We start from the raw sequence: 25,025 nt of genomic DNA on the forward strand, positions 1-25,025 counted from the left end.
GGATGGGTTCTGCTTTTGAGTCCTGTTTCTCTCAAGGTTTCTTCCTTTTGCTGTTAGGATGTTTGCCTTGCTATTATTGCCCTTGACTTGATAACTGTGGCTTGGACCTGGATTTTTTGTAAAATCCTTTGCTACTTTGAAACAAAGTCTGTCATAAAAAGCGCTATATGAATAAACTTTGCCTTGACTTAGCTTGACATAATTTCAACATTTATAGAATTAAATCAAATAGAAAGTACAGACTCAAACCTGCCGACACCAAATGTATATCGAACCTCAATCTAAGTATTTAATTAATTACACACACAGATCTTCTAAGCTGCTTCTCCTTCTGGGTCATGGGGGTTGCTGGAGCCTATCCCAGCTGTCATTGGGTGAAAGGCAAGATGCACCCTGGACAGGTTGCCAGTCCATCGTACGGCAGACAAACATACACATTCACACCAAGGGGCAATTTTACATGTCCAAACGGCCTGACTGCATCTCTTTGGGCCATGGGAGGAAACCCACGCAGACACGGGGAGCACATACAAACTCCACACAGAGAGGACCGCGGCCACCCGGCCGAGGACTCGAAACCAGGCCCTCCTTGCTGTGAGGCGACAGCACTACCCACCACGCCACTGTGTCGCCATAATTAATCATATAATTATGTAATTATTTTTAAATAGTACAGCAAAATTACAGTGATAACTTCAGACTTCAAAGGGTTAAAGGAAGCTGTTGATCAGATTGCTAAATGAGCCCTTTTTTTCTGAGTGGCTGAACATCAAAGCCACATTGTTGCCAGCCTCTGATTCCAATCTCTCCCTCCTCGCTCTAATTTCTTTTGTAGATTAACACAGCTTTTTTATGTTGTCGCGAAGATGAAAATGGTGTTACGCTGATAGAGTGCCAGGGTGGGTGGGACACCAAATTAACGCAGAACTCAAGCCACTAACACTTAATTAGCAGCCGTGGCTGGGTGAGGAGCTGAGCGCAGCAGAGAGAGCTATTGTTCATCTGGCTGCTGCAGCACACACAGGAGATCAGGCCTCTCTGAAACTGATGTGTTGTGCTGTCCTGCTGCTTGCTGGCGCTGATTGCGGCAAACACACATATGCACGTGTACACACACATAAACACGCTCGCTCACTCGGATCCACAGGGCAGTCCCACACTTATAGCATTATAATTAGCCACATGGAGATTCATCTGCTATTTGCCTCAGCAGAGACAGTGCAGTGCAGTATAATAAAGCACCATCTGTAGCTCAGCAACCTGGAGTCTGTGTTTGCCTCTGTGTGTGTGGACCTGTGATTGAGCTGACTCAATGAACAGAGTAATGCTCATATTTTAGGGGCAAACATTTTGTAAACGTATCTGACCACAGTGCATCTTGTATCTCTGAAGTGGTAACTGTAAATGATACCAACATCCAGTAAAACCAACAGTAGCTGTATGTCCAAGCAACTGTATATATTGAATATCATTGTCTGTATAAAAAACATGCATGTCTTTTTGTTTTTCAAAATACTCTGGACACAGCAGCTCTACTTTATATAATGTGAATTTTTTATGATGTATGGACCAACAGAAATGCTCCAAAATAATTTAACATTAAACCTCTTTCCATTAACTTGCAGAAAACATTGTAAAAATTTTTGCCTTCTCCTATAAAGGTACTATTTTGGAGATGCATGTTTTTCTGTGGAGAGTAACGATATACAGTCAGTGATTCTTTCACAAGTTGTTTATACAGCTTGTATAAATGCAAAGAAATGCAAAGATTTAAACTTGGAGGCTCTGTGTCAAAGAGTTTTAAACATTTGTGCTGATAATAATTAACATGTTATAAGGTTAATATGTTATTAATGAGCTAACTTTGAAAACACTAGTAATGTTCATCCACCATTTTCACGTGGTGTAAAAAACATAAAAATGTAGTGATGAGGTTTTGATATAATAGAGATGATACGTGAGGATGTAAGTGTCTCACCTGAAACCATCCTTGCACACACATGTGTAACCATTGATGGCATCCACACACTCTGCCCCGTGCTGACACTTGTTCTCCAAACAGTCGTTGTAGTCCTGCTCACAGTGCTGTCCAACATAGCCCGGCAAACACTCACACCTACAACACCCACACAGTGACAACACATGGCTTTAAAGTGCTCAGTCAATGAATAATATTTATGAGCTAAATGATAAGGAAGTAGGATTCATTTTGCATGAGGAGGTGTAATGTAGGTGTAATGTCATTTTGTCACCGGATGTCTGTAATGTAATGACTGGTTCATTATGAGAGCAGCTACTCAATTTAAGCATTGCAATCACAATAAAAAATAAAAAAACCTATATGCAATACATTTAGCTGGTTACAGGTAGAAAAAATGTTCAAATGTTTCATTTAATCATGATATCATTTAACTAACTACCTGGCTGTCTTATGAAAATACAGTGCGTTATTAGAGCTTAGGATGGGGATTTACAGCCATCACTCATCATTGCCACATAAAATCAAATGTCATAGTGCAGCCTACAATAAAGGTAGCATGAAAAGCAGTAGTAGATCCAATTCCACATGCTTTACTGTTTTACTATCATAGTGTGGACATGCTCTGAGGGCAGATGTTTATCAGTTAAAAGGGACAAAGCCAAAGCCTCGGAATGCGGAATCACTAAATACGCATTAGGTATGTTAGGGTTACCACAATATCTGTTAATGTACCAAAATAACTTGCAAAATGAATAAAAATGGATTAAAATGTTAAAGAGTTAGGAGAGATCTTATGCCAGTGACAGCATGTATAATTGCATGTAAGGGAGAGTTTGCCTCTTTTTTGAACTCTGATCTTTCACCAATAGGGTCACATGTGATGGGTCTTTACGGAGCAAAAGCACTCACCTATAGCCCTTGCTGAGAGGCACACACTTGGAGTCATGTTGGCAAGGGTCAAAGCCAGGCAGGCAGGGGTCCACCACCTCCTCACATAGGTCTCCTAAAACACATAAAAATGTACTAAGATATCTGCTTTACATGAGAGCTGCTCGATATGGACAAAATACAAAGTATTGCGATTTGATCCCTTTCTATTCCAAATACAATACACTTAATAAATATTGAAAGCATATTAGTGAATCAATACTTTTACATAGTTAAAGATTCTATTATTCTGGCCAAAATGGTGGACTTTGGTTAGATTACATGAATGCTCGGGCTGGCCTGAATAATTTGAACAGCCATGCATTAGTTACATATTTGAAGTGGTGGGTACACCACAGAGGCACAACATGTTTGATGGAGTGTCTCAAATAAGTGGGTATAATGATTCCCAATGTAGACTACACGTCTTATTCTAGCATTGATACACAGTATTATTACATCATGAAACTATCCGGGTTCTCTGGTATTCAAAGGCTGTAAAATGTTTTCCAGCCAGCCCTAAAGAACATCTTCATTTATCCAAATATCCAAAGAAGCAGTCATTTAGAACTGTGATCGGTCAGGATGATCACAGCACACAGAACACTGTGACTGGTTAGAGGGCTCATTTGTATATTGCCTCCTTCTTTGATAGTATTGCAAAAGCCAGTACAGTTACAGTTGTATGTAAAAGTTTAAATTACAAATGACATATTTTGTCATTTTTCTGCAAATTTAGTGCAAAATTTCTACTTATTTGAGTTTAACATGCTGGAATAAAATGAAACTTTTGCACAGACCTCATTTTATTTTTTTTTGTTTTCCAATTTGGTAAATTCAGGTAAAAACAGTAAGTGTGCATTACAATGTGCAGAAATGTGTTCTGTGTCGATTATGTGTTAACAAATCAACAAAAACATACTTTAATTTAACCAATGGTGCTCTTGCATACAGCCCTATGATGATTAACAAATAATACATTGTGCAGCTCTGATTTATACTCTCATCACAGGCTTACCACATACTAAACAGCTCAAGTGTGGTGCTGTGTAAAAGGGGCTAGCAGTTGCATGAAGAATGGGTCGGCTTTGATAGAACACAGCCTGTGTTTGACGACTCCCCTGAGATCCACTGATGCTTTCACTCCTCACACTGTACGCTGGTGTTTGGATTTTTCGGGGGATGTCCGGTGTCAAGCGAAAACACGTGTCTGAGAGTTGGCAATTGCAGAACTGGCCCACACAGCTCTACAGGATACATCTGAGAGCACTATATCAACTGCCATCTTGAGGCTTCAATACAGTCTGTGTCTCTGTCCACCTGCTGCTGAACATTTCAGCCCCCTAATGCGCCCACATAGACACACATACTAAGCCCTCTACTCCAGCACTTCCGAACTGAAGGCCTTCAGACCGTGTAGTTCAAGTGCACAGTCCTACAACAGTGCCACTCAGACACACAGAAACAGATGCAGTCTCTCCAGGCCATGGCTGAGGTTGCCAGATTCTGCTTCCTCATGCTGGGCCCGGCAGCTCAGCAGCTGTAGGGGTTTGGCTGGAAGTCTTCAGGCTGCATGCAGGCTGCGGGCCACTGCCATTTCCTCCACACACCTCAGCATCTGTGTCTGCAACCTGGCAAAGGACTGGGCTGTGGGTTCTTAATCAAATCTAGATGTCTTTTTGGAAAACTGAAGGAAATTTAAAGTGGTTCATCCAAAAATCTAATTTACACAATTCTTCACTTAACCCAAGTATAGTCATTCGGCCAAGATACGCTTTGTGTTCCAAGTTTGCTTCTTTGGTTTTGCACTGGAGCTACAAGGCTAATTTAGCCAGCAAGTATTGGAAGCTTATAGCTGCACCAAATAGCATTGTGCAAACTGTATGCCAATCATCACATGCTAGCCTCAAATTAAGCTGTCAAGGTGAGCTCAAATAGGCTTGCTTATACTAAGTCTAAAAAATGGACAAAAGGTAAGCTAAAGCTAAAAACATTAATAGCAGCCACTATGAAAACTTAGTTGTCTGTACATTTATACAGACTGAAAAACCACATACGCAAGCCTATTTGAGATTACTTAACAACTCAATTAATTGTGTGCTAACAAATGCTTAGAGGGTGATCTTTGGTATGAAGCTAATTGTTTTTTTTTTTATTCTTTCATTATTAATATTTTGGTTTGAAGATTCAATAGATGTGGAAAGAAGCTCATAAGACTGCTAACAGGAGCAAAGCTACTGCTCTAAGAGTACAGCTAGGGAAAGAGGCAGGCATGTGGAGGAGAGCTTGACCTTTTCCTACAGTGTCATATCTACAGGCTCCACACAGGAGGATGGAGAGTGTGCTCCGCTGGGTTATTCTGACCTGTTCTGTGTTCAGAACTGTGCCTGTCTGGGACCTTTTTGATCCCTTCTAAAGAGCATGAGTGCAGATGCTGAACACTGGCTGGACCTATTCTGAGCTTGCTTTAGTCATGCCAGCCTGGCAGAGCTGGACAGGTTATTACTGCACTGCATGATGGATCATCAGGAGATAAAGTGAAGCACCATATTCCTATAAACCTGGGAAAATGTATGAGAAGACTATGTTCTCTAAAAGCTGATATTCCTTCATCCTTTTTGTTCATTCCCACATGAGTACATGTTTTTAACTCTTAGAAGTCGTGGTGATCTCCACCGATAATAAAGATTGTTGTAATTCCATATAATTTTCTCTCAAAGCTCAGTGAAACAAGAGAAGCAATTCTGTCCAAAGCAAATTCTAGCTTTACAATTGACACCACATCAGTCTTTGCAAGAACAAGAGAAAATATATTATTCTGATTTAAATTTGGAACCAGAAGTTGCCCAGAAATCATTGCAACCTGACTCATTTCCTTTTCAAACCTAAAAAGTGTCTGAAAAAGCTGTTTACAAGCCATAGCAAGAATACTTCGAATACTTATAAGAATACTTTGTTTCAAAGCAATAATATTTGATTTGCAAATTTCCAATATAAATGTAATCCATTATTTAATGGAGTATGTAATTAATTATGTAATTATGTAATTATATGTAAATAGTACAGCAAAATGAAAGTGCTTTAAGGGTTACAGTGGGACTGGGAGTGCACACACACAGGGAAGGCTACGTGATGATGTCTGAGGAAGGGTTAAATCAGTTTGTTTAGAAGTTCTAATTGGCGGTTTGCACTGGGGCTTTCCCTCTTCATCTGCCTCTCGGCTCAGCTTCATACAGAGCCAGCCTGCAGCTGTGTGGAGGGCAAACCTACAGCTTTGGCTTCTCGGACAAAACCGGTACCAAAGTGTGCATACACACACACACACACACACACACACACCCACGCCCACACTCCACACCCGCTCCCAGGAAAGGCTGCAATTAGAATGACTGCAGTAATAACAGGGCTTACTGAAACAGCTGCATCTCTCTTCTCTTCTCTTCTCTTCTCTTCTCTTCTCTTCTCTTCTCTTCTCTTCTCTTCTCTTACTCTTTTCTGTTTCCTTCTGTTCTGTTCTCCTCTATTCTCTTTTATTTTTTTCTCTCCTCTGTTCTCTTCTCCTCTCGTCTAAGGCATTTATATGGAAGTAATGGCAAACCTTCTTGAAATCGCTTGTACTCTGAACTTGCTGAATCAGTGCTTATGTCAGACAGACCCAGTGTTTTGTTTCAGAAGGCTTTGCCCTCTTGCAATTTTTGCTTCCAGTGTTTTTTAAAAGCCACCTCAACTGTAAAAGGTGCCAGTGGATAACAGCAAGAGTAACAGCTTCATTGCAGTATAACTAAAAGAGCTAACAAGACAATAACATGTTTTACCTTTGGGACAGGGTAATCTGTGCTAATAGGTGTCACGTTTGGCTCCTCCCACTCCCCAATGTGCTTTTTGTTTACCTTTTGATAGTCCACATGCTTCTTTGTTTTGGTATCACTAGTCCTGCCCCCTTGTTTTGTGACTCCGCCCCTGATTGTTTTCACCTGTCCCTCGTCTTCCCGGTGTCATATTTAAGCCCTGTGTTTGCCCTTTGTTTTCGCTGGTCTTTGTTTGAGATGTTTGATGTTAGATATACTGATTGTTTGATTGTTTGTATGTTTGAATTTGTTTGAATTGCTTTGGATTTCTGTATTCTGTGTATCATTCGTCATGTCTGCCTATCAATCTATCTGTGTTGGATATATGAACCTGGACTGTTCTGATCGCGACCCTGGATTTGCCCTCAATAAAAGTCGCTTATCTCAGCACGTGCGTCCGCCTCCTCGCTCCCCACTGTTAAAATAGGATTTGAGCCAAAAGTTGTAGCTGATCTGTCATGGCTATACATTGAGCCTTAATGACTGCAAACCATCAAAGACACAACCACTGCGACAGTGTGGACTGACCTCTGTAGTTAGGGGGGCAGATGCAGGTGTAGTTGTTGATGCCGTCGACACAGGTGGAGTTATTCTCACAGTCATTGTCTTCACAGTCGTTGGGATTTACCTCACACCGCTGACCCTCAAATCCAGGTAGACACACACAGCTAAAGAATGGGAGAGAAACAGAGACACTGCTGTTATCATTGCTATTTGTTATACTAGTTAATGGACCCATGTTTGGCAAAACAGAATTTCTCTTTTTTTAAACTGAAAGACTGAAAGGAGTAGTACATAAACACTGCTTAAGTTGCAGTCCATGCAGTACTTATATAGACTACGAACAGTCTGTTTTCAGTTTACTGTTGCTGTGATGTCACTAAAATCAACTGTCTTTTCAGTCTACAGCTGTTTAGCTCCGCTCATTCATGCTGAAGTTACAAGGAGTATTTCAGACAAGTCTGTGTTTTGAATGACACACGACACAGAACATCCAATCAGAACAGAGATCATTTACATATATCAGTGTTAGAATCACATTTCACAATCACAATGTATTAAACTCTTAGGGCCCATATGAGGGTCCATACTTACAATTCCTGACGCCCAATGCAATATACACATATCTATCTATCTATCTATCTATCTATCTATCTATCTATCTATCTATATATATATATATATATATATATACTGGGAGTCAGGACCAATATCAATACCAAAACTTTTAAAGGTCTCATATCCTTTAAAAAAACAGATCCTCACTTTTGGCCTGAGTTATCTGGTTAACTGTGGAATATCCTCATGCTGAGCTGTATTGCCTGCTGTCTATATTGTGGCTTGGTGCCAGCAGCCGCTGAGGCTTCAAAGCAAACTGAATGTTTGATAAAGCTTGTTCTCCATGGAGACTCACTGGGAGAGACCAGTAACACTTATCTCACCCGTTAACCAGCACCCACGCCCACCGGCGCCCGCCAGTGCCCACGCCCGCCCTGCCCCTGCCCAAGGCACTCAGAGACATCTCTCTCTGGCTAGTGGCTACATCAGAACCCATATATCATACTTACCTCTCCAACCTACACCACAAACACAAACCCTGACCCCGCTGCAGCCAATTGCATCTCCAGGGCCATTTCATTGCTTTTTTGTAATGTCAAGTGGAACCTGATGCAGGGTTATTTGTTGTTTGTCTGGCCCAGCACAGGCCACAGCCCTCCAGTAATCGAATGTAAAGGGCAAAGCCGCATGTGTTTAAATGTTACAAGGTGATTTAGGAGGCAGAGAGCATCTGAAGGCAGGAAATTTACAGGGACATAAAACGAATCTGTCTGACTCCTGGTTTTTAAAGTGCTCTCAGCACAAATAATCAAAACCTGATGCATTTAGTAGATGCTATTGTCAGAGTCTGTATTTCACAGATTCCCAGAATGGAGATGACTTTTGGCCAGTGACATCATGCTAGAATGTACCTGAAGTGGCCCTCCTGGCCAGGTGTTAGGTGGCACGTGCCTCCGTTGCTGCAGGGCTGGCTGAGGCAGGCATTGGCGGCTATCTCGCAGTTCCGGCCCTGAAAGAGGAGAACATGGAGAGGGCTCAATGGCGTTTGTGACTCTGTACACTTTCATTTTAGGCTTTTGTGTTAAAGATGCATCAACATGCAAATTGATGCTGATTATCATTATTTGTCATATACATATTTGTTAATGCTGATACCGATGCTACATAAAAACATTTATTAAATGTAGAAACTGTGTACTAGATCCACCTGGAATTGCATTGCAGAGTAATAACACTTTTTGTTTGTGACTTAAAATACCACTTTGCATGCTCCCGAGTGGCGCAACTGTCTAAATGTTGGCTCTATCATCAGAGTTCAAGAGAGCACAATTGGTCTAGCTCTCTCTGGGTGGATAGAATCACCCCCCCCCCCCATCCCCTCCTCACATCACCCTATGTGATGTTAGTCAGTGCGGGCGTCTGTCAGCTGATGAAACAGATCTGGTGGTTGGCACTTTCCTCCGAGCTCATTCGGTTGTCCAATGACATTGCGCGAGCAGCAGTTCTAAAAGTTGTGCTGCTGCTTCAAAGCTCTCAGAGGAAGCCTGTGCTAACATTCACCCTCCTAACATTGGTAGTATTGTGAGATGGGGGAGCCCTAACTAGCAGGTGGAATTGGAGATGAGTAAATTGGGGAGAAAATTGGGGGAAAAAAAACAACAAATTTGAGCAAGCAAATGCACAGAAATGCATTTCAAACTTTGCCTTTTATCGCAAAATGTTACATAATTCTGTTCTGAAGGTGAGCAGACACTCAAATACACAGAATCACAATGCATCCAAGAATAAAGGCATGCTCTTTAACACAGTGACACACAGAAATTCTATATGCTAACATTCTCTGCTATGACCACTGTGGAGATCAGACATTAATGAGGAAAAGAGGACAAAGTGTCTTTAAAAAAGATGCTCCACACACATTTAATTTCCAGTAAGAGATCTTAAGGCTTCCCAAATGTTATAACAAGCAGCCTGAACTGCAGCCCATGAAGGTTTAACGGATTATAAGGGAATGGGGCGGTGTGGGGGCACACACATGATTAATATTTTGCTGTTGTCAAGGAAAATGTTTTGTCTCTAAATGGTGAGGTAATTGGTCAGCTTCATTGCCTCATTTGCTTGCTTTTCTCCACAAACCACACATAATGAATTTGGCACATTAGAAGCCCCAGTGGTGAAAAAATCCCGTTTTATGTAGCTGTCATCATATTTTTGATTGAATGATGCATTTTCTTGGTTTCATTTTCTTTCTTGTTCTTTCTGTTTTGCAGCCCCAATAAAAAGGTCTGCAAAAGATCTGTAAATGTTGTCAGTTCATTCAAAAATGAGCCAGCCATCACCTAAAAAAGTAGCCAACAGCAACCTACTCACATGCACAAGGCCATACAGGCATGTGATGTAGGTAGATATAATGTTACATAAAATTAGTTTTTGCACAAGAATTAAGCCTGAAATAAAAATACTATTATATTAATTTTTAATTCTATTAGTAATGCTAATAAATGTCAGCAGTTACTCCCCTTGCTTACTACTGCACTTTTGAGGCCCAGTACGAAATGATCCTGTGTGCTTTAAAGAACATTTCTTTATGGAACCAGAAGCTGTTCTTCCACGGCATTGGTCCACCCGTTTCTGGCACCATTTTTAAGAGTATAGCATAGAACGCTGTATATTTCTCTGGATGAATTCTCCATTTCTAAGCATTTTGATTTGGGTACACTTCTGAAAAAGGGAGAGAAACAGTAGCTCTGTCAGTTCAAACACCTGGTTTGTGTTTCTCTGTCCCACATCCTGGCGCAGAATGGGAAAATTGTGTTTATGGGGGTTGAGTAATGTATCCAGATCTGTTTAACACGCCGTGGCTCTTGCTTTCTAACACTCCCACTTCCGCTACCACTATGCTTATTTCCTTTCCACCACTCACAGCTCTCTCTCTCTCTCTCTCTAGCATTAGCATTTTATTCTCCTCACACCTTTTAATTAATCTAGACCCAGAGGAAGGAAGAGAGAAGGAGCGAAGGTCTAACCAAGTGAAAGTTGTCGAAACCTAATAGAAGAGACTTGCATAGACACACACAGACACACACACACACCTGAGCTGACCTTGGGTGCAGAGATTTTAATTAAAAGAGGGGCCATTGGTTTTGTGTTGTAGAGGGCGTGAGGTTAAGCTCTTATCTGTTCCACTGCAGAGGAACACTGACAGGAAGCCCATAACCAAACAAAAGCCTAATGATTTCATGCTGCAGTCAGGACACACACACACACACACACACACACACACACCAGGGCTGTCCGATATGAACACAATACAACACTGCAACACTACTGCTTTATACCACTTCATACGTGTCACTAGACCCAGTGCTACCACTAAATAAATACAAATAAACAGTAATTCTGTATTAAAATGTGCATATGTTGTTCATTAAAACATGCAATTTCACCAGGGGCACCTAAACTTTTGCATACTGCTGTGCATAATTGTTCCTTCTGCATTAGTAAGTGCTACAATTAAAAATTCTAATCATTCATTTAGTGACACACTAAAATTTTAAAGGAATATAAATGCTTTTCATAAATGTAGTATATTTAAGTGAAATAATATAATATTATTACATGATAGTCATAAGAGGAGCCTAATTAAAGATTATTAATGTTGTTGAAAGCTTAATAATGATTAACCATTAAGGAAAGGATTATGGCAATTAGATATCATTAATAATAATACTTATGATTATAATTATAATTTAATTACTATAATTATATGCACCTTAATATTTATGATCCTTACATATATATGGTCCTTAATGTTTTAAGCAATATATTATTTTAGTATCAGTAACTTAATCACTTCTAACAAACTATAAGCAATGGTAAAATTTCAACAATTCAAGATTATTGATTATTTGTATGCCATAAATTAAATGGTTCATAGATCAAACTGTACAACTGATTAATAGATATGTAACTATTATGTAATTACTGACAGTCAAGCTATTAGGTAATAGTATAATAGTGATAGATAATAGTTTTATTGACCTATTATACTGGGAATAGAAGATACTGCCGACTGATTTATTAGATCAGATATCTAGGCTTTTTTTTTGGCACAAACACCACAACAACTTGAGATCTCTAGCCAGCACATCGTGACAACCACAGAAACACATCAACTGCTTTATCTAGCAAGCGCTCTTCACCAGCCACCTAACGCTAGCTAGCTAACCACATAAGGTACCTAACCTAGCTAACTAAAGCTACATACCATTATCAGCTCAGCTGACATCTCGGGTTTACGTACGTATTAGTGGCTCTGCAAAAAAGTGGTCAGAGGCACATATATCCCATGAGACCAGGTTGCATTTTCTTACAGCAGCGATGATAAGTAGAGCCGGCTGACACGTTTAATTTAGCAAGAAAAACATCCTGATTAGTACTCTAAATGTGCACTCCCGGCCTCAGACTCATTCTCCATTGATCACTGAAAGCGCTGTGTATGCATGAGTAGAGGAGCTTCCAATATATTGAGTAAGCTCAGGAAGATTGATGAGAAAATCCTCTTGCACTCTTATAAAGAGATGCACAGCTCAAAGGGCTGTACAGTAAGCGCAGTAAGGCTGAGGAGCACTAAACGGCTGAGGTTTCTCTGCAGAATGCGGAGAGGGTGTGATCTGTTCACCTTGTATCCGAAGGGGCAGGTGCAGTGGTAAGAACCGGTGACATCACTAACGCACGTGCCGTTGTTCTGACATGGGCCAGCCAGACAGGGGGCGCACTTGGACATCAGATTCAAATCCACAGGGCCTGCGAGAAACGAAGAGAGTGAACAGTGTGAGAGAGTGAGTGATGATCTGAGAAGGAGAGATGCTGACACTAACCTTTTAATGTTGAGGCAAAAACGTATTTATTATTATTATTTTTTTTTTACTTTCTTAAAAATATGTGATTCTCCAGTGCTGTTGAATATGTCCCAAGCTACAAAATATAGATATTCTTTGTTTATCTTATTTTTGTTTCTCTCATAAACAAATCAATAAAGCCATAACAATATGAATTTCATTTTGAATGCAAGAAGATATTCTGTCAGAAACTATGCATCCAACAACAAAGGCAGCGTGCTCTTATATACCATAACAGAAAGCATACAGGAGCACAAATAAATGCTGATCTTTTTTACTGCCCAATACATGGAGTCTACACTGGGATAGATTTTAATGAGTTATAGGGAGCAACCACAATGCCATATTAGGTAAGACAGGGTTAACAGGCTACACTGTGAGTGGGTCACAGAGGCCATTCCTAAGGTCCTGCTGTATCCAAATAAATATAAATGATAAATATGTCTCTATGTCAGTCAAAGCGAGAGAGCAGGACAAAGAGAGAGAGGTTCACCTTTGCACTGGAAGCGGTTAAGGGGGGTGGTCAGCAGCAGGCGGTCAGCCATGTCCGGTGGTCCAGTACAGCGGGCAATACCAGGCTCCTTAAAGCCAGCCTTCACCCACTGGGAGAGCCAGCGGAGCTCACAATCACAGTACAGTGGGTTAGCACCCAGAGCCCTACCACAAACACACACACACACCCAGTTGTATTCATATAGTGTGCTAATATGTAATAACAATATCCCTAATTTTTGTGTATAATATATATATATATATATATATATATATATATTACTGTATATATACAGCACCCTCCACAATTAATGTTTTATTAGGCTTCTACAAACATGGCCACATGTTTAGGGCCATTATCTTGCTAAAAGACCCAGTGACGACCCATCTTCAGCTTTCAGGCAGAAGCCACCAGATTTTGATTTAAAATGTCCTGGTATTTCAAAGATTTCATGATGCCATGCACCCTAACAAGTTTCCCGGGGCCTTTGGAAGAGAAACAGGCCCACAGCATCACTGATCCTCCCCCATACTTCACAGTAGGCATGAGGTGCTCATCTTTTGTGTTTCGCCAGACCCACTTTGAGTGTTTGTTGCCAAAAAGCTCTATCTTGGTCTCATCTGACCAAAACACATAGTCCCAGTTGAAGTCCCAGTACTGCTTAGCGAACTCTAGATATTTACATTTATGCTTATAAGTGAGAAAAGGCTCACTCCTCCTCACTGTGCGTGGTGGCAAGATAAACCTGCATCCTCGTCCAGGCTTGTTTGCCACTGTTTCAGTTGTTTTAAACTTCTTGATGATTCCTCTGACTGTAGATATGGGCAGGTGTAGGCAAGTGGCTATTTTCTTGTAGCCATTGCCTGACTTATGAAGGTATACACACATCTGCCTTACTTGAACCCCAGGGAAACAGGAAGTGATGAATTACTAATTAAAGGTTCCTAGATACTCTGATCAACTTTATAAACTACAGTAAAAATGACAGAAATGCTTCAATTACATTTATTTTCTAGGAATTGTTAGGGGTGCCAATAATTGCAGAACAGGTCATTTTATGAAAAATAATGATTGCTTTGTCAGGGATTTGTATTTTTGTATTTTTTAAATTCACTTGAGTTAAAGGATACATCTTAATGAGGTGTGCCAGTAATTGTGGAGGGTGCTGTGTATATATATATATATATATATATATATATATATATATATATATGTTTACTCTTTTTAGTTTGAACTCACATGACCTGTATATGTACACAGAGACCAACACACACTGAAGACTAAAGACAGAGGATTAGTCCTACACACTGATACAGAGGAGTTCAAACTCTATTCAAACACACAGACACACACATTTGTACATCCTACTCAACATCACAAAGGCAACCTCTTCATCTGCTACAGCCAAATCAACTGCACTTCCTTCTATTCTGTCTCTAATCAAACAGAGGGCCCTTATCCCTAAAGAGCAACCTTTCTGTGACAGTTCCTTTCACAGTGGCTCTACAGTAACTCCACTTAAAACCGGCTGCAGGAACTACAGCCGAGGCAAAGCAAGAGAGCGAGAGAGCGAGAGAGAGTGAGAGAGAGAGAGAAAAAAAAAAACAAGTCATAAGCCCTCACTGATGGATGCCTTTTAGCTATAATAAAATTTACAAAGATTTCCTGTGGGGCCCTGTCTCAGAGCTCTAAGCTTGGGGCGGCGCTTTAGGAAAACTGCTCTCTCTCTCTCTCTCTCTCTCTCTCTTAGTGGGCCCAGGTTGCACCCGGTAATGAAGTCAAACCTCTACAGATCATAAAAAGCTGAGTGAGTCTGCAAGTCTGACGCTGGAAGCCTGTCATTAATAGGGAGAGAATAAAGAGAGAGAGAGAGAGAGAGAGAGAGAGAGGCTCACACACACACACACACACACACACACACACACACACCTACATACACACACACACACACACACACACACACACACACACACACACATACACTTACAGATGAGACAGAGACGTCAAGTGGTTGAAGGCTCCCTCTGGAATAGTTGAAAGGTCGTTTCCGTGGAGGGTTCTGGAGAAGAAGAAAGAGGAGAAATTGAAAACAAGCACATGCAATGCTTCAAGATGGTCTCATTGTTTTGCCCACTTCAAAGATAAATCGGGGAGAGAGAGAATTTTGCGGCACAAATTAGCTTTAGCCATTTATGTCTATGTCTTGAGCAGGGGTTAAACAATGAGACCATATTGTGCCAACAATAGCAAAAACATTTATATTCATGTATTATTATATGGAGATTTCAGTACTGATGTCATGGTATCAATGTAATTATAATTGTAATTAAAGCTCATGTTTATAAGTCTACAGTAATACAGCTACACCCAGCTAACTAGGTGCTCTTGTGCCTGTTGAGTGTATACAGCACTACATAATTACACAAACTAGCTATAAAGCGGAATAAAAAGCGAGTCAAATGAAACTGGCTACCTGATGAAAATCTTTTCTGGACAGGCAAAAAAGTGTAGCTATTTTACAGCAGAACTGCATGATTGTGAAGGAGGATGATGTTGTGCTATATCACCAAAAAACATGGAACATTAGAAGGGATGGGGCCAGATGGGGGCTGATGTGCAGGGGTTGCCTGTCAGTGCTGTTTATCACAGTTCCACTCCAGCCAACTTTAACCCCAGATCTTACAGAAACTTCAAATTTGCACTAAGAATTCACTGGAAGGCAGGGATGTGGGAGGTAGGGGAGCTGAGGGGGCTACAACATTCCTCGTTTTCAGGATTGGTTAACTGTAACTGCTAAAAATAATAACAAAAAATAACAAATCTGAGATGGTTTGAGCATAGTTAAGACCTATGTATGCTATTCAGACATTTATGTTGTCAAAACCTGCAGTAGCCATACACTGATTATCTTAATGCAGCAATTTCATTATAGTGAAGCGAGTCGATCCCCTCACAAATTGCTGGATGACTTGGGGGATATTGCTTAAACACAAGAAAGTTTATGGTCCAGAGTGAAAGTGGGTGCATTTGTAGGCACATTCTGAGCCCTAAAGCAGCCAAATATCATTTTAAAATCCTAAACATAATATAATAGTGCTTTACGTTGTGAATACATTGTTGTTGAATCATTATAGCTTCTGATGTCTATTTGAATGTTCAGTACTAAATTGTCAGCATGTAGCTTGTCTATGGGTGTGACACAATTAGGTCAGGTGTCAGTCTAACAGCAATCTGACCCTGTGCTCGGACAGATACTGCATCACCGAGGCTGGAGTTGATGGCCCCCGGGGCATTCTGGGAAATGACCAAGTGAGAATGATGTGCTGACTACAGAAGTGCTGACTGACAGATAGATATGCTGACATTAAAAAGGCACTCATTAATATGTCTCATAGTATGTAGGCCTAACTCAGAATCTGTAGGCCATATCTTTTGGTCACATTATAGCTGCAGTGGCCACTGAGTCTAAATATCTTTGAAAGAAACTTTCTCCATTGTACAGAATCTAATACTACACTTTGCAATCAATTGTGTGATTTTATTTGTACCTTTCACTTGAACTCTCATGATTATACTTTGTCCTTTTCGTGAATACTTTTTTAAAGCTTTGCTGTATCTGAGTCTGATTTGTGGACAGCCTCTTCTCTATCATTAAACATGCAATGAAGCGGCAAAGCAGCCTCAACACCACAATAATATTGCTGGTCAGAGCTGTTGAGGCTATGATAATAATATTGTCAAATTGTCCAAGCCTGCCCAGAATGGCAGTATGGCGGTCATCAGGCCTTCAGGGCTTTAGGGCTGTGGCTTATAAGTGGTGGGAGAGGAGAAGAAAGGAAAATACAATATCTGTCTTTCTCTATCTACAAAGAGGAGGACCTGCTGAGGCCAGACAGGCATTTCCCTTCTCAAACCTGCTCTGTTTCAAAACCACTTCCTAAACTGGAGTTATTAATGCTGGCTGAGGGGCTGAGCCTGAGAGTGTGTGTGTGTGTGTGAAAACAGGAAGTGGACTTACAGCAAACGCAGAGAGCGCAGTCCATCAAACGCATGCACTGGCACACAGCGGATCTGATTATAACTCAGGATACTGAAGAGAGAAAGTGTGAGAGTGAAAAAGAGGTAGAGAGAGAGAGAGAGAGACTACACTTCAAAAGCTTGGACTCATCATTCAAATGTTTTAGAGTAAATGCTTTCAATTCCGTTGCAGATAAAAAAATTACATTATTTTAATATTCTAATCCTATAACTTTGCAGGTTTATGATTAATTACATTAGTTGGACGTTAGCATAAAAAGTGTCCACAATATGAACAGACCTGTAGGTGATTCTAAAATAACTGAAAAAGCTGTAAAACATTAAAGGTGCCATAGAATGGAAATCTGTATTTGCATTGGCGTACTTGAATAAGGGGAGTTCAGTACATGGAACTGACAAACCGTGAGGCTCAAACACTTGCAAAAGAGGGCGGTAAAATGGACCAATTCCAAATTTATAAACTGTTACATAACAGTCTTGACTCATTAATATTTACTGCACCGCAAATCCAAATACACCTGCCCATGTTCCAGCCCATGAGGTACTGTGAAGAATGAAAAAACGACGAGAGCAAAAACAATGAAAATGGCATGTCATGTGCAGAAAATGTACCATTCCAGGCTATGAAGGGGATGTCAGCACTTTTCATAGCCTTGCCAAGGAACAGAAATGTCTACAGAAATGGCTGATGCCTATATTTAAATGAGGCTGAAGTTGGCTTCGTATTTACTGGCTTCTAATTGAATGTTCTGTTCCACCTGAAACTGCTACAGTCTTTGCATGCACCAGAATGTACCTGTGACACCATTTAAGGTGGAACGGAAATTTTGCATTTTTGCGGATAGCAGGCCAACTTCAGCTCTCACATCTTTAACTACTTTAATTCAGCATTGTTAGTTTCCACTGCACTATTCACTCAGGGCAGTTTCTCAAACCCTGGACAATATTAAACAGGCTATTTCATACTGAAGAGACAGAGGGGCTGTTCCAACTTTAATAGCATCACAACCCCATCAGCAACCTGTAAATAGCCATGCTAGCATAGTCACCTCTGTATGACATCAAGAAGGGCAAGAGTGATGTTGTTTGTCTAACACTGAACTCACATTCATTTAAACAGTCAAACTTCACGTTTTGATGTTTAGTCAACATTAAACCTGCCAGCTTCAACACACATTCATATTCATCAGATATAACAGCTAAACTTTGCCCTTATTAAATGAATGTGTTATGACAAACTAGTTTAAAACTATTTATAAACCCTTTATACAGGTAGTCTTATTTTAAAGTGGCACCCATTTATCATTTAATAAACGACTGGTGTCCCCCCAAAACGTGACATATTAAATACAACACTATTGTTCAAAAGTTTGGAATCATTTGTGACTTCTAATACTTTTGTTGTTTCATTCAATAATAAATTACACAATATGGATTGTATATTGACACTATAAACTACACAAGAACATGTATTTTCAAATATTTTGAGCAGGATGAAAAGTTCATGATAAACAGTAAGCTATAATTACCAAGAGACTATTAAAATCTACATCACTGTCAATCACAACTAATCCTTCTTCATTTTCCTACAAACTATATAAAGTTACATGGTTCCAGCATCACATTAGCATCATTTTATGCACGTATGCACACAAAAGGGTTTTATTTTATTGACAACAAAAATTCTAAAGTTTTGAATGGTAGTGTACATAAATAAACAAGTGAGTAATTTAACATATGATTTCACTTTTGAAGAATAGTGTATAAACCGCACTAACACAATCAGACATTATTGATATACAGAGAAGCTGTACAGCTGTGGTTGTTGTCAGTAGTGTGGGAGGTAGCAGTGTGCGGTAGACTCACAGTGTGGAGAGCTGAGTCATGTTGCTGAAGATGAGTGGAGTCAGAGAGCTGATACTGTTATTACTCAGGTCCCTGCAGGGCATCACAAACACACGCACGATTAACCTCATGCACCGAGGAAACTCTGAAAACCACCCACTTCAAATCTCAAACAAAACATGCAATCTGTACTGGACTTTAACACAGTGTAACATCTTCTGAATTGCCAACCTCTACTTAACAAAATTAGCATCTGCCCACAAAACTGCAAAAACCAGGTTTGGAGAAGACAGTAATTAAACTGATTGTGTTGTGCTTTGAAAGGATGGAAATACATACACAAGCAAGAGTTGTTTCAGACTGGACAGCTCCTTGGGCACTGATGTGAGCAGGTTGCCTTCCAGATATCTGAGACATGGAGACAAACATGTTTACACACTGCCACATTCGCACCACTCACTCTACAGCAACGTCAGACTGAAGACTTCAGGTGAGTGTGCTAAAGAAACAACAAGTGAAAACGAAAAGTTTTATGATGGACTGAATTTTGTTAGACTATCAAAATCCATAAATAGCTCAAGGACTAGAGGTTGTAGAGTCAATGAGCCACAATGTATGCACATATAATGTAATGTAATATGTTTGAAAGGTCCCTCATTCTCCTAAAAGCTGTACTAAGCAAGCTAGGAGGAGTCAGTACGTTCAACCATTTTGAATACTCGTCTATTATGTATAGTAGAGCGGTCTAGTATATAGGTCTTCAAATATTACTCAATTATGAATATTAATGCAATACAACATAAAATAACAACCAATACAACATAACACATCACAACACGACACAACATCAGATCAGGTCACATAAAAAAATAACAATGTAACAATGTAAGGTAACATTATAATGTAGTGTAGTCTGTCTCAAAATCCCACACTGACTTAAATGCAATACTAACCAAGCTTGGAAAGGTCAGCAAGTTCTACCATTATGAATAAGCATCTAGAACATTGCACTCAACAGTTGCATATGCATTTTATTTATATATGCAAAATTAATTATGTAACTATGTCATTTCAGTTAAATATTTGTATGTAAAAATCAAATGTATGGCAAAATGACAATAACATCTCTAGAGGTTATAAGACTCCAAGGGCCAGTTTCCTTATTGAAGACTCTAAGGGCCCTTCCTATTCAGTCTAGCCATGGACTATATTTTCCTTTCAATGGAAAACCTCCATGAAGTCCAGGGTAACACTTTATTTGAGTGGTCCTTTGTAGATGACTCTTAACAGATTATCAGTAACACATCACCAATGTTACTTCCACTACGCAAAATCTAACCTTACCTACCCTTACCAAAACCTTACCCTCACCCTGGCCCTAATCCCAACCCTAACCTTAACCTTAACCACAACCCAAAACCTAATCCTTAACTCCTTATATGTTTTTAACATGTTACTGAGAATCTGTTGAGTGTTTGTTTCATCTAAAATGACTACTCAAAATAAAGCATCACCAAGTCCAGGACTAGGCTTAATCCCTGTATGGAAAAACGACCCTAAGGGTAACATAATTCTAAGGTTTAAAGCAGTTGCTTTGATCGGCTTTTCTTTAAGTTCAGCATCACTTAGACTCAGATCAGCCATGGCCAGAGTAGAAATGAACAGCTCTGTTTTGACGTGACATTGGTGTAATGCCTCAGATGACAGAGGAAAAAATGTATCGCTCGTGACAAACTAATTCCTGGAATCACTGCTGGCTAATGGGACTCAATAGCCGACGTGTCAGAAATGTGTTGGAAAACAGTGAAACAAAGATGACAGAATGACACGAGCAACAGGAGAGAGAGAGAGAGAGAGAGAGAGAGAGAGGCTCACAGCTCTGTGGTGTCCTTGGGGATGCCCTTGGGCAGAGAGCGCAGTCCACGGTTGCTGCAGCGCACCACTGTATCTGAGCATGTGCAAGGCTCTGGACAGCGAGGGACTGACGGCAAACAGGCATTCTCCTCTACACCTGAATAAAGGGAGAGAGAGAGAGAACGAGACAGCGAGAGAGACCTTCTCGTAACCTGAAGGATAACCAGTAAGGCAAATCATCAATTTATCATTTGTTTAAAATATAGGAATGAAAAAATAGCTATTAATCTTGTAAATAACAAATTAAATATCTATATCTATGTATATTTAGAACATTCAAATATTATTCAAGCTAATAAGAGACTTTTACACTGAACTGAACTGAGAGAGAGATGAACAGCCAAACAGAGATAAAGAGAAGGGAGAGATAAAGAAGAAAGGACATGGAGAGAGAAAGAGAAAGAGAGAGAGGGGGGAAGAGTTTCATATTTAATGCTTCTTTACTGAGATATCGCCCACACAAAGAGGAAAGTGAGCGAGGGTCTGTAACACAGGTTTAATATAGACATTCATGAATTCTTTAAAAAGGAGAGAATGAGGGTGGGGAAAAGAGTAGGAGAGAGAAAAAGAACAAAGCAGCAGTGAAAACCACAGGTGCGCTGGTGTGTGTGTGCGTGTGTGGCAACTGGTCCAAAACTGATTTGAGCAGCGGTCGTCCCAAAATAGCCCAGCAACCAGCTGCTGCAGGGATATAACCATCATTACCCAAAACACTTGCTCCTAATAAGTAAAACAGCACACAGGAGTTAATGATTGTCCACTAAATATTGTTCTTGGCCAGAGCGGCGTCCGTTTTCCTCAGGCAGCCCTCACTGCCTCTCTCCCCCTGCTTTCATTCCCCACCCACCCGCGAGATCCTATCTGCAAAGGAGTCTGAATTACACTCCAGATTAAAAAGCAACAGAGAATTAAGACATTAATGAGAGGCAGTGGAGCCACAGCAACACTCCAACAATAACAGCCTGAGAGAGAGAGACAGAGAGAGAGAGAGAGAATAAAGGATAGAAAGAAAGGAGAAAGAGAAGAATATAGGGAAAGGAGAGAGAGAGTGAGAGACAGAGAGAGAGAGAGAGAGAGAGAGAGAGAGAGAGAGAGAGAATGAAAAAGACAAAAAAGAGAAAGAGAGAGGACTATAGGGAAAGGAAAGAGAGTGTGTGAGAGAGAGAGGATAGAGAGTGAGAAAAAAAGAGTGAGAGAGAAAAAAGAAAGAGTGAAGAAGAATGATAGAGACAGTGAGTGAAAAAGATAGAAGGAGTGAGAGAGAAAGAAAGACAGAGGAAAATAGAGAGTGAGAATGAAAGAGAGAAAGAAAGGAAAAAGAAAATGATTTAGAGGAGGGAGGGAGACAGGGGAGGACTCGGAATGAGAGCGTTATTTTCCTCTGCTGATTGGGCTTCTTCCCGTAAATCAGTTTAGTTTTATTTTGTTACTCCTGAGTGTAATTTCGGAGCTCCAAAAATAGTCTGAAGTCGTGGTGACAAATACAGAGTCTTTGGAGAGGCAGGAAAAAGGCTTGAAAACTCAGTGACCCTCTTGATCACCCCAGCTATGAAGAAGAGCATTGCGTAGACTTCACACTGCGTCTAGGTGAAAGCAGGCAAAACACAAAGCTGGATCTGAACATGTATAATACTAACTAATAGCTCTCTTCCAGAGCCGAGCCTCCTCACTTTGAGCCTCTTTATTTCAAGTGCTTTATTTCAGTGCTTGCTCTCTGTGTTGAAGCAGGCTTTCCTCAGCCTATTCCCAGAAGCTCTTAAGCAGCAAAAAAGCCACTCTCCCTAAAACATTTGGGCTTTGATGGCAAGGCCCTGCTCTAGCAGAGACTTCAGCCAGATGGAAGCCAAACCACATTTCCTTTTCTCGGTTTAAATTTACGGCAGCGCTGCAGGTCTCACTAACCCCTCAGCTTCGCGACTGCAGGGAAATAGCTGCTGTTTCCCTCCAAAAGCTAGCTGAAGTGTGATAATGCAGAGGCCTTGTGATTTAATTTGGCCTTCTGATGCCCTCACAGTACAGGAGGCTGAGCATGAGCAGCAGTTAAACTAGAATGAAGGCGAGGGAAGTGTGTGAAGATGGAGTGTGGGGTGACCAGAGTAACCCTGAGGGGTGACCATAGTCTGTTCTGGCAGAACTGGTGGGAAATAATAGGGATATGAGACTCACTGCCTGTCAAAATTGTGAAGACATCTTGCCTACTTTTGAAATTTGAATTCTGCCCACAAATATGTCCATTAATAGCAACTGTTGCAAGGTTGGGCAAGCTTTATAATGCTGACAGCATCAATTTTCCAAACAGCTTTTTAAGCTGTTTAGTTTTGATTAGCTACAACAAAGTCCACTGTCATGTATCACAGCATATTAACGCCATCGAAAACAAGCACCTCTCTGGTGACCCATTCTTGTCAACAACCTCTTAAATCCATTTACATTACAAGAACCCCACACAGACAGGGGGCGAACATGCAAACTCCACACAGAAAGGACCATAATTGCCCAGACTAGAACCCAGGCTGTTCTTGCTGGGAGGTGACAGCACTACCCACAGCACCACCGTGTCGCCCGTGAATACGTAAAATAAGCAAGAAAAAGAGCTGCACATGTTGCGAAACTCAGATGCACTTTCACTAGACAAGCGTCTAGAAAAGTGTAGGAAAAGTAGACTTTGTTAAAAAAACATTGCTTCTCTTTTCAGACTACTGTTAAAAGCTCTTATTGAAATCCTTTTGGTCCAAAGGAGATTAAACCAGCTGAAAGGTTTGAGTGCTGATGAGTGTTGACACACCAAGGAGATAAAATGCGTGGGTTTTGGCATTCTTCCCAAGGCAGCACTGTCACTAACACTGTCACAAATATTTATGCATTTATATAATTTTTACCACAAAATAAACCCGCACAGTCTTTAATGTGTTAAGTTATTGAAAACTGACAAAGAAAACATGCTCATCACAGCCAGCCAAAACTTTTAACAGACACTGTATAAAACATGGAGCTATAGGACTCATTAGCTTTACCCATTGTAAAGGCTGCTGGGCCTTGATTCTTTAATGACCATCATAAGTGTCTTAATACGGGTTGGATTTCAGCCGTTCAGACATTGTAAATGCACAAATGCATGAATGGATAAGTGCATGCTGGCATGCATGTATAAAAGGATTAATCCTCCTATGAGTTTGCACTTAAACTGAGGTATTTAGGCCATAAAGCTTTGAAGACATATTGAGGAAACGTGTGTATACCATCGCAGGTGAAGTCTGGTGCAGCCACGTCCTGTATGGGAATCTCCTTCAGAAAGGCAGGTTTCTGGCACCGAGGATTTCCACTGACCACTCGTGTCTTCTTTAGCCACTGACCCAGCCATGCCAGGTGACAGTCACACACGTAAGGGTTGGACAGCAGGTTACTGGACACATAGAAGAACACATTCAGGCCATTAGAATCAGGGTACAAACAATATAAAAACATAAAAGCATTCATGTAGAAGCTGTTGTACTGTTTTGCCACTGTGGCAACTTCTAAAAGATGCATTCTGACTTAAAACTAGCATGTAGTGTTATTTTTCATGTTATACAATTTTATATCCTTTTTGCATTTTTATCTTACTACAATACCTAGCTTGCATTGCACAAACCATTGAGAATCCCCCCTACAGCTGTAAAGAAATATGCTGATGTAGAGGCTGATGAATACAGGCGTGATATTTGTCTTATGAGTAGTAGGTATCTGGCTTTCTTCTGCATTAGCCAACTAGCAGAAAACAGTGTTTGTTTAACTCCCATGTGTCAAACACAAGGCCCAGATCAGGCCCACGATACAATCCTCTCTGGCACCCAAATATATTTTGATTTTCTATTAATATTGGCCTGTTTCAAAATTCACTGCACTACAATCACCAGCATGCAACATAATGTGTGCTCTACAATCTATGGGACAGCAGTTTCACCTCAGTTCCACATCAATCGATGTCCTCTGCACACTTATGACATCACCAAACACACTAGCTGCATTTCAGCTGCGTT

The 25,025-nt window shown here is 40.5% G+C and overlaps 1 protein-coding gene across 3 annotated transcripts in view; it reads right to left on the reverse strand.

Annotated features, from left to right (window-relative positions):
- Window positions 1-25,025, reverse strand: part of slit3 (slit homolog 3 (Drosophila)) — a 221,940-nt gene that overhangs the window by 20,826 nt on the left and 176,089 nt on the right. For all 3 annotated transcript variants that reach the window (XM_017690095.2, XM_037540776.1, XM_017690099.2), the window contains 12 exons: window positions 24,246-24,409; window positions 20,968-21,103; window positions 19,432-19,500; window positions 19,114-19,185; window positions 17,228-17,299; window positions 15,197-15,268; window positions 13,210-13,373; window positions 12,497-12,621; window positions 8,727-8,824; window positions 7,285-7,424; window positions 2,891-2,984; window positions 1,979-2,116 (listed from right to left, as the gene is read on the reverse strand). In XM_017690095.2, coding sequence (XP_017545584.1) covers window positions 1,979-2,116; window positions 2,891-2,984; window positions 7,285-7,424; window positions 8,727-8,824; window positions 12,497-12,621; window positions 13,210-13,373; window positions 15,197-15,268; window positions 17,228-17,299; window positions 19,114-19,185; window positions 19,432-19,500; window positions 20,968-21,103; window positions 24,246-24,409 — 1,344 coding nt within the window. The remainder of the gene's footprint in view (window positions 1-1,978; window positions 2,117-2,890; window positions 2,985-7,284; window positions 7,425-8,726; window positions 8,825-12,496; window positions 12,622-13,209; window positions 13,374-15,196; window positions 15,269-17,227; window positions 17,300-19,113; window positions 19,186-19,431; window positions 19,501-20,967; window positions 21,104-24,245; window positions 24,410-25,025) is intronic.

The sequence above is a fragment of the Pygocentrus nattereri genome, chromosome 8, assembly GCF_015220715.1.
Source record: "Pygocentrus nattereri isolate fPygNat1 chromosome 8, fPygNat1.pri, whole genome shotgun sequence".
Taxonomy (NCBI): Eukaryota; Metazoa; Chordata; class Actinopteri; order Characiformes; family Serrasalmidae; genus Pygocentrus; species Pygocentrus nattereri.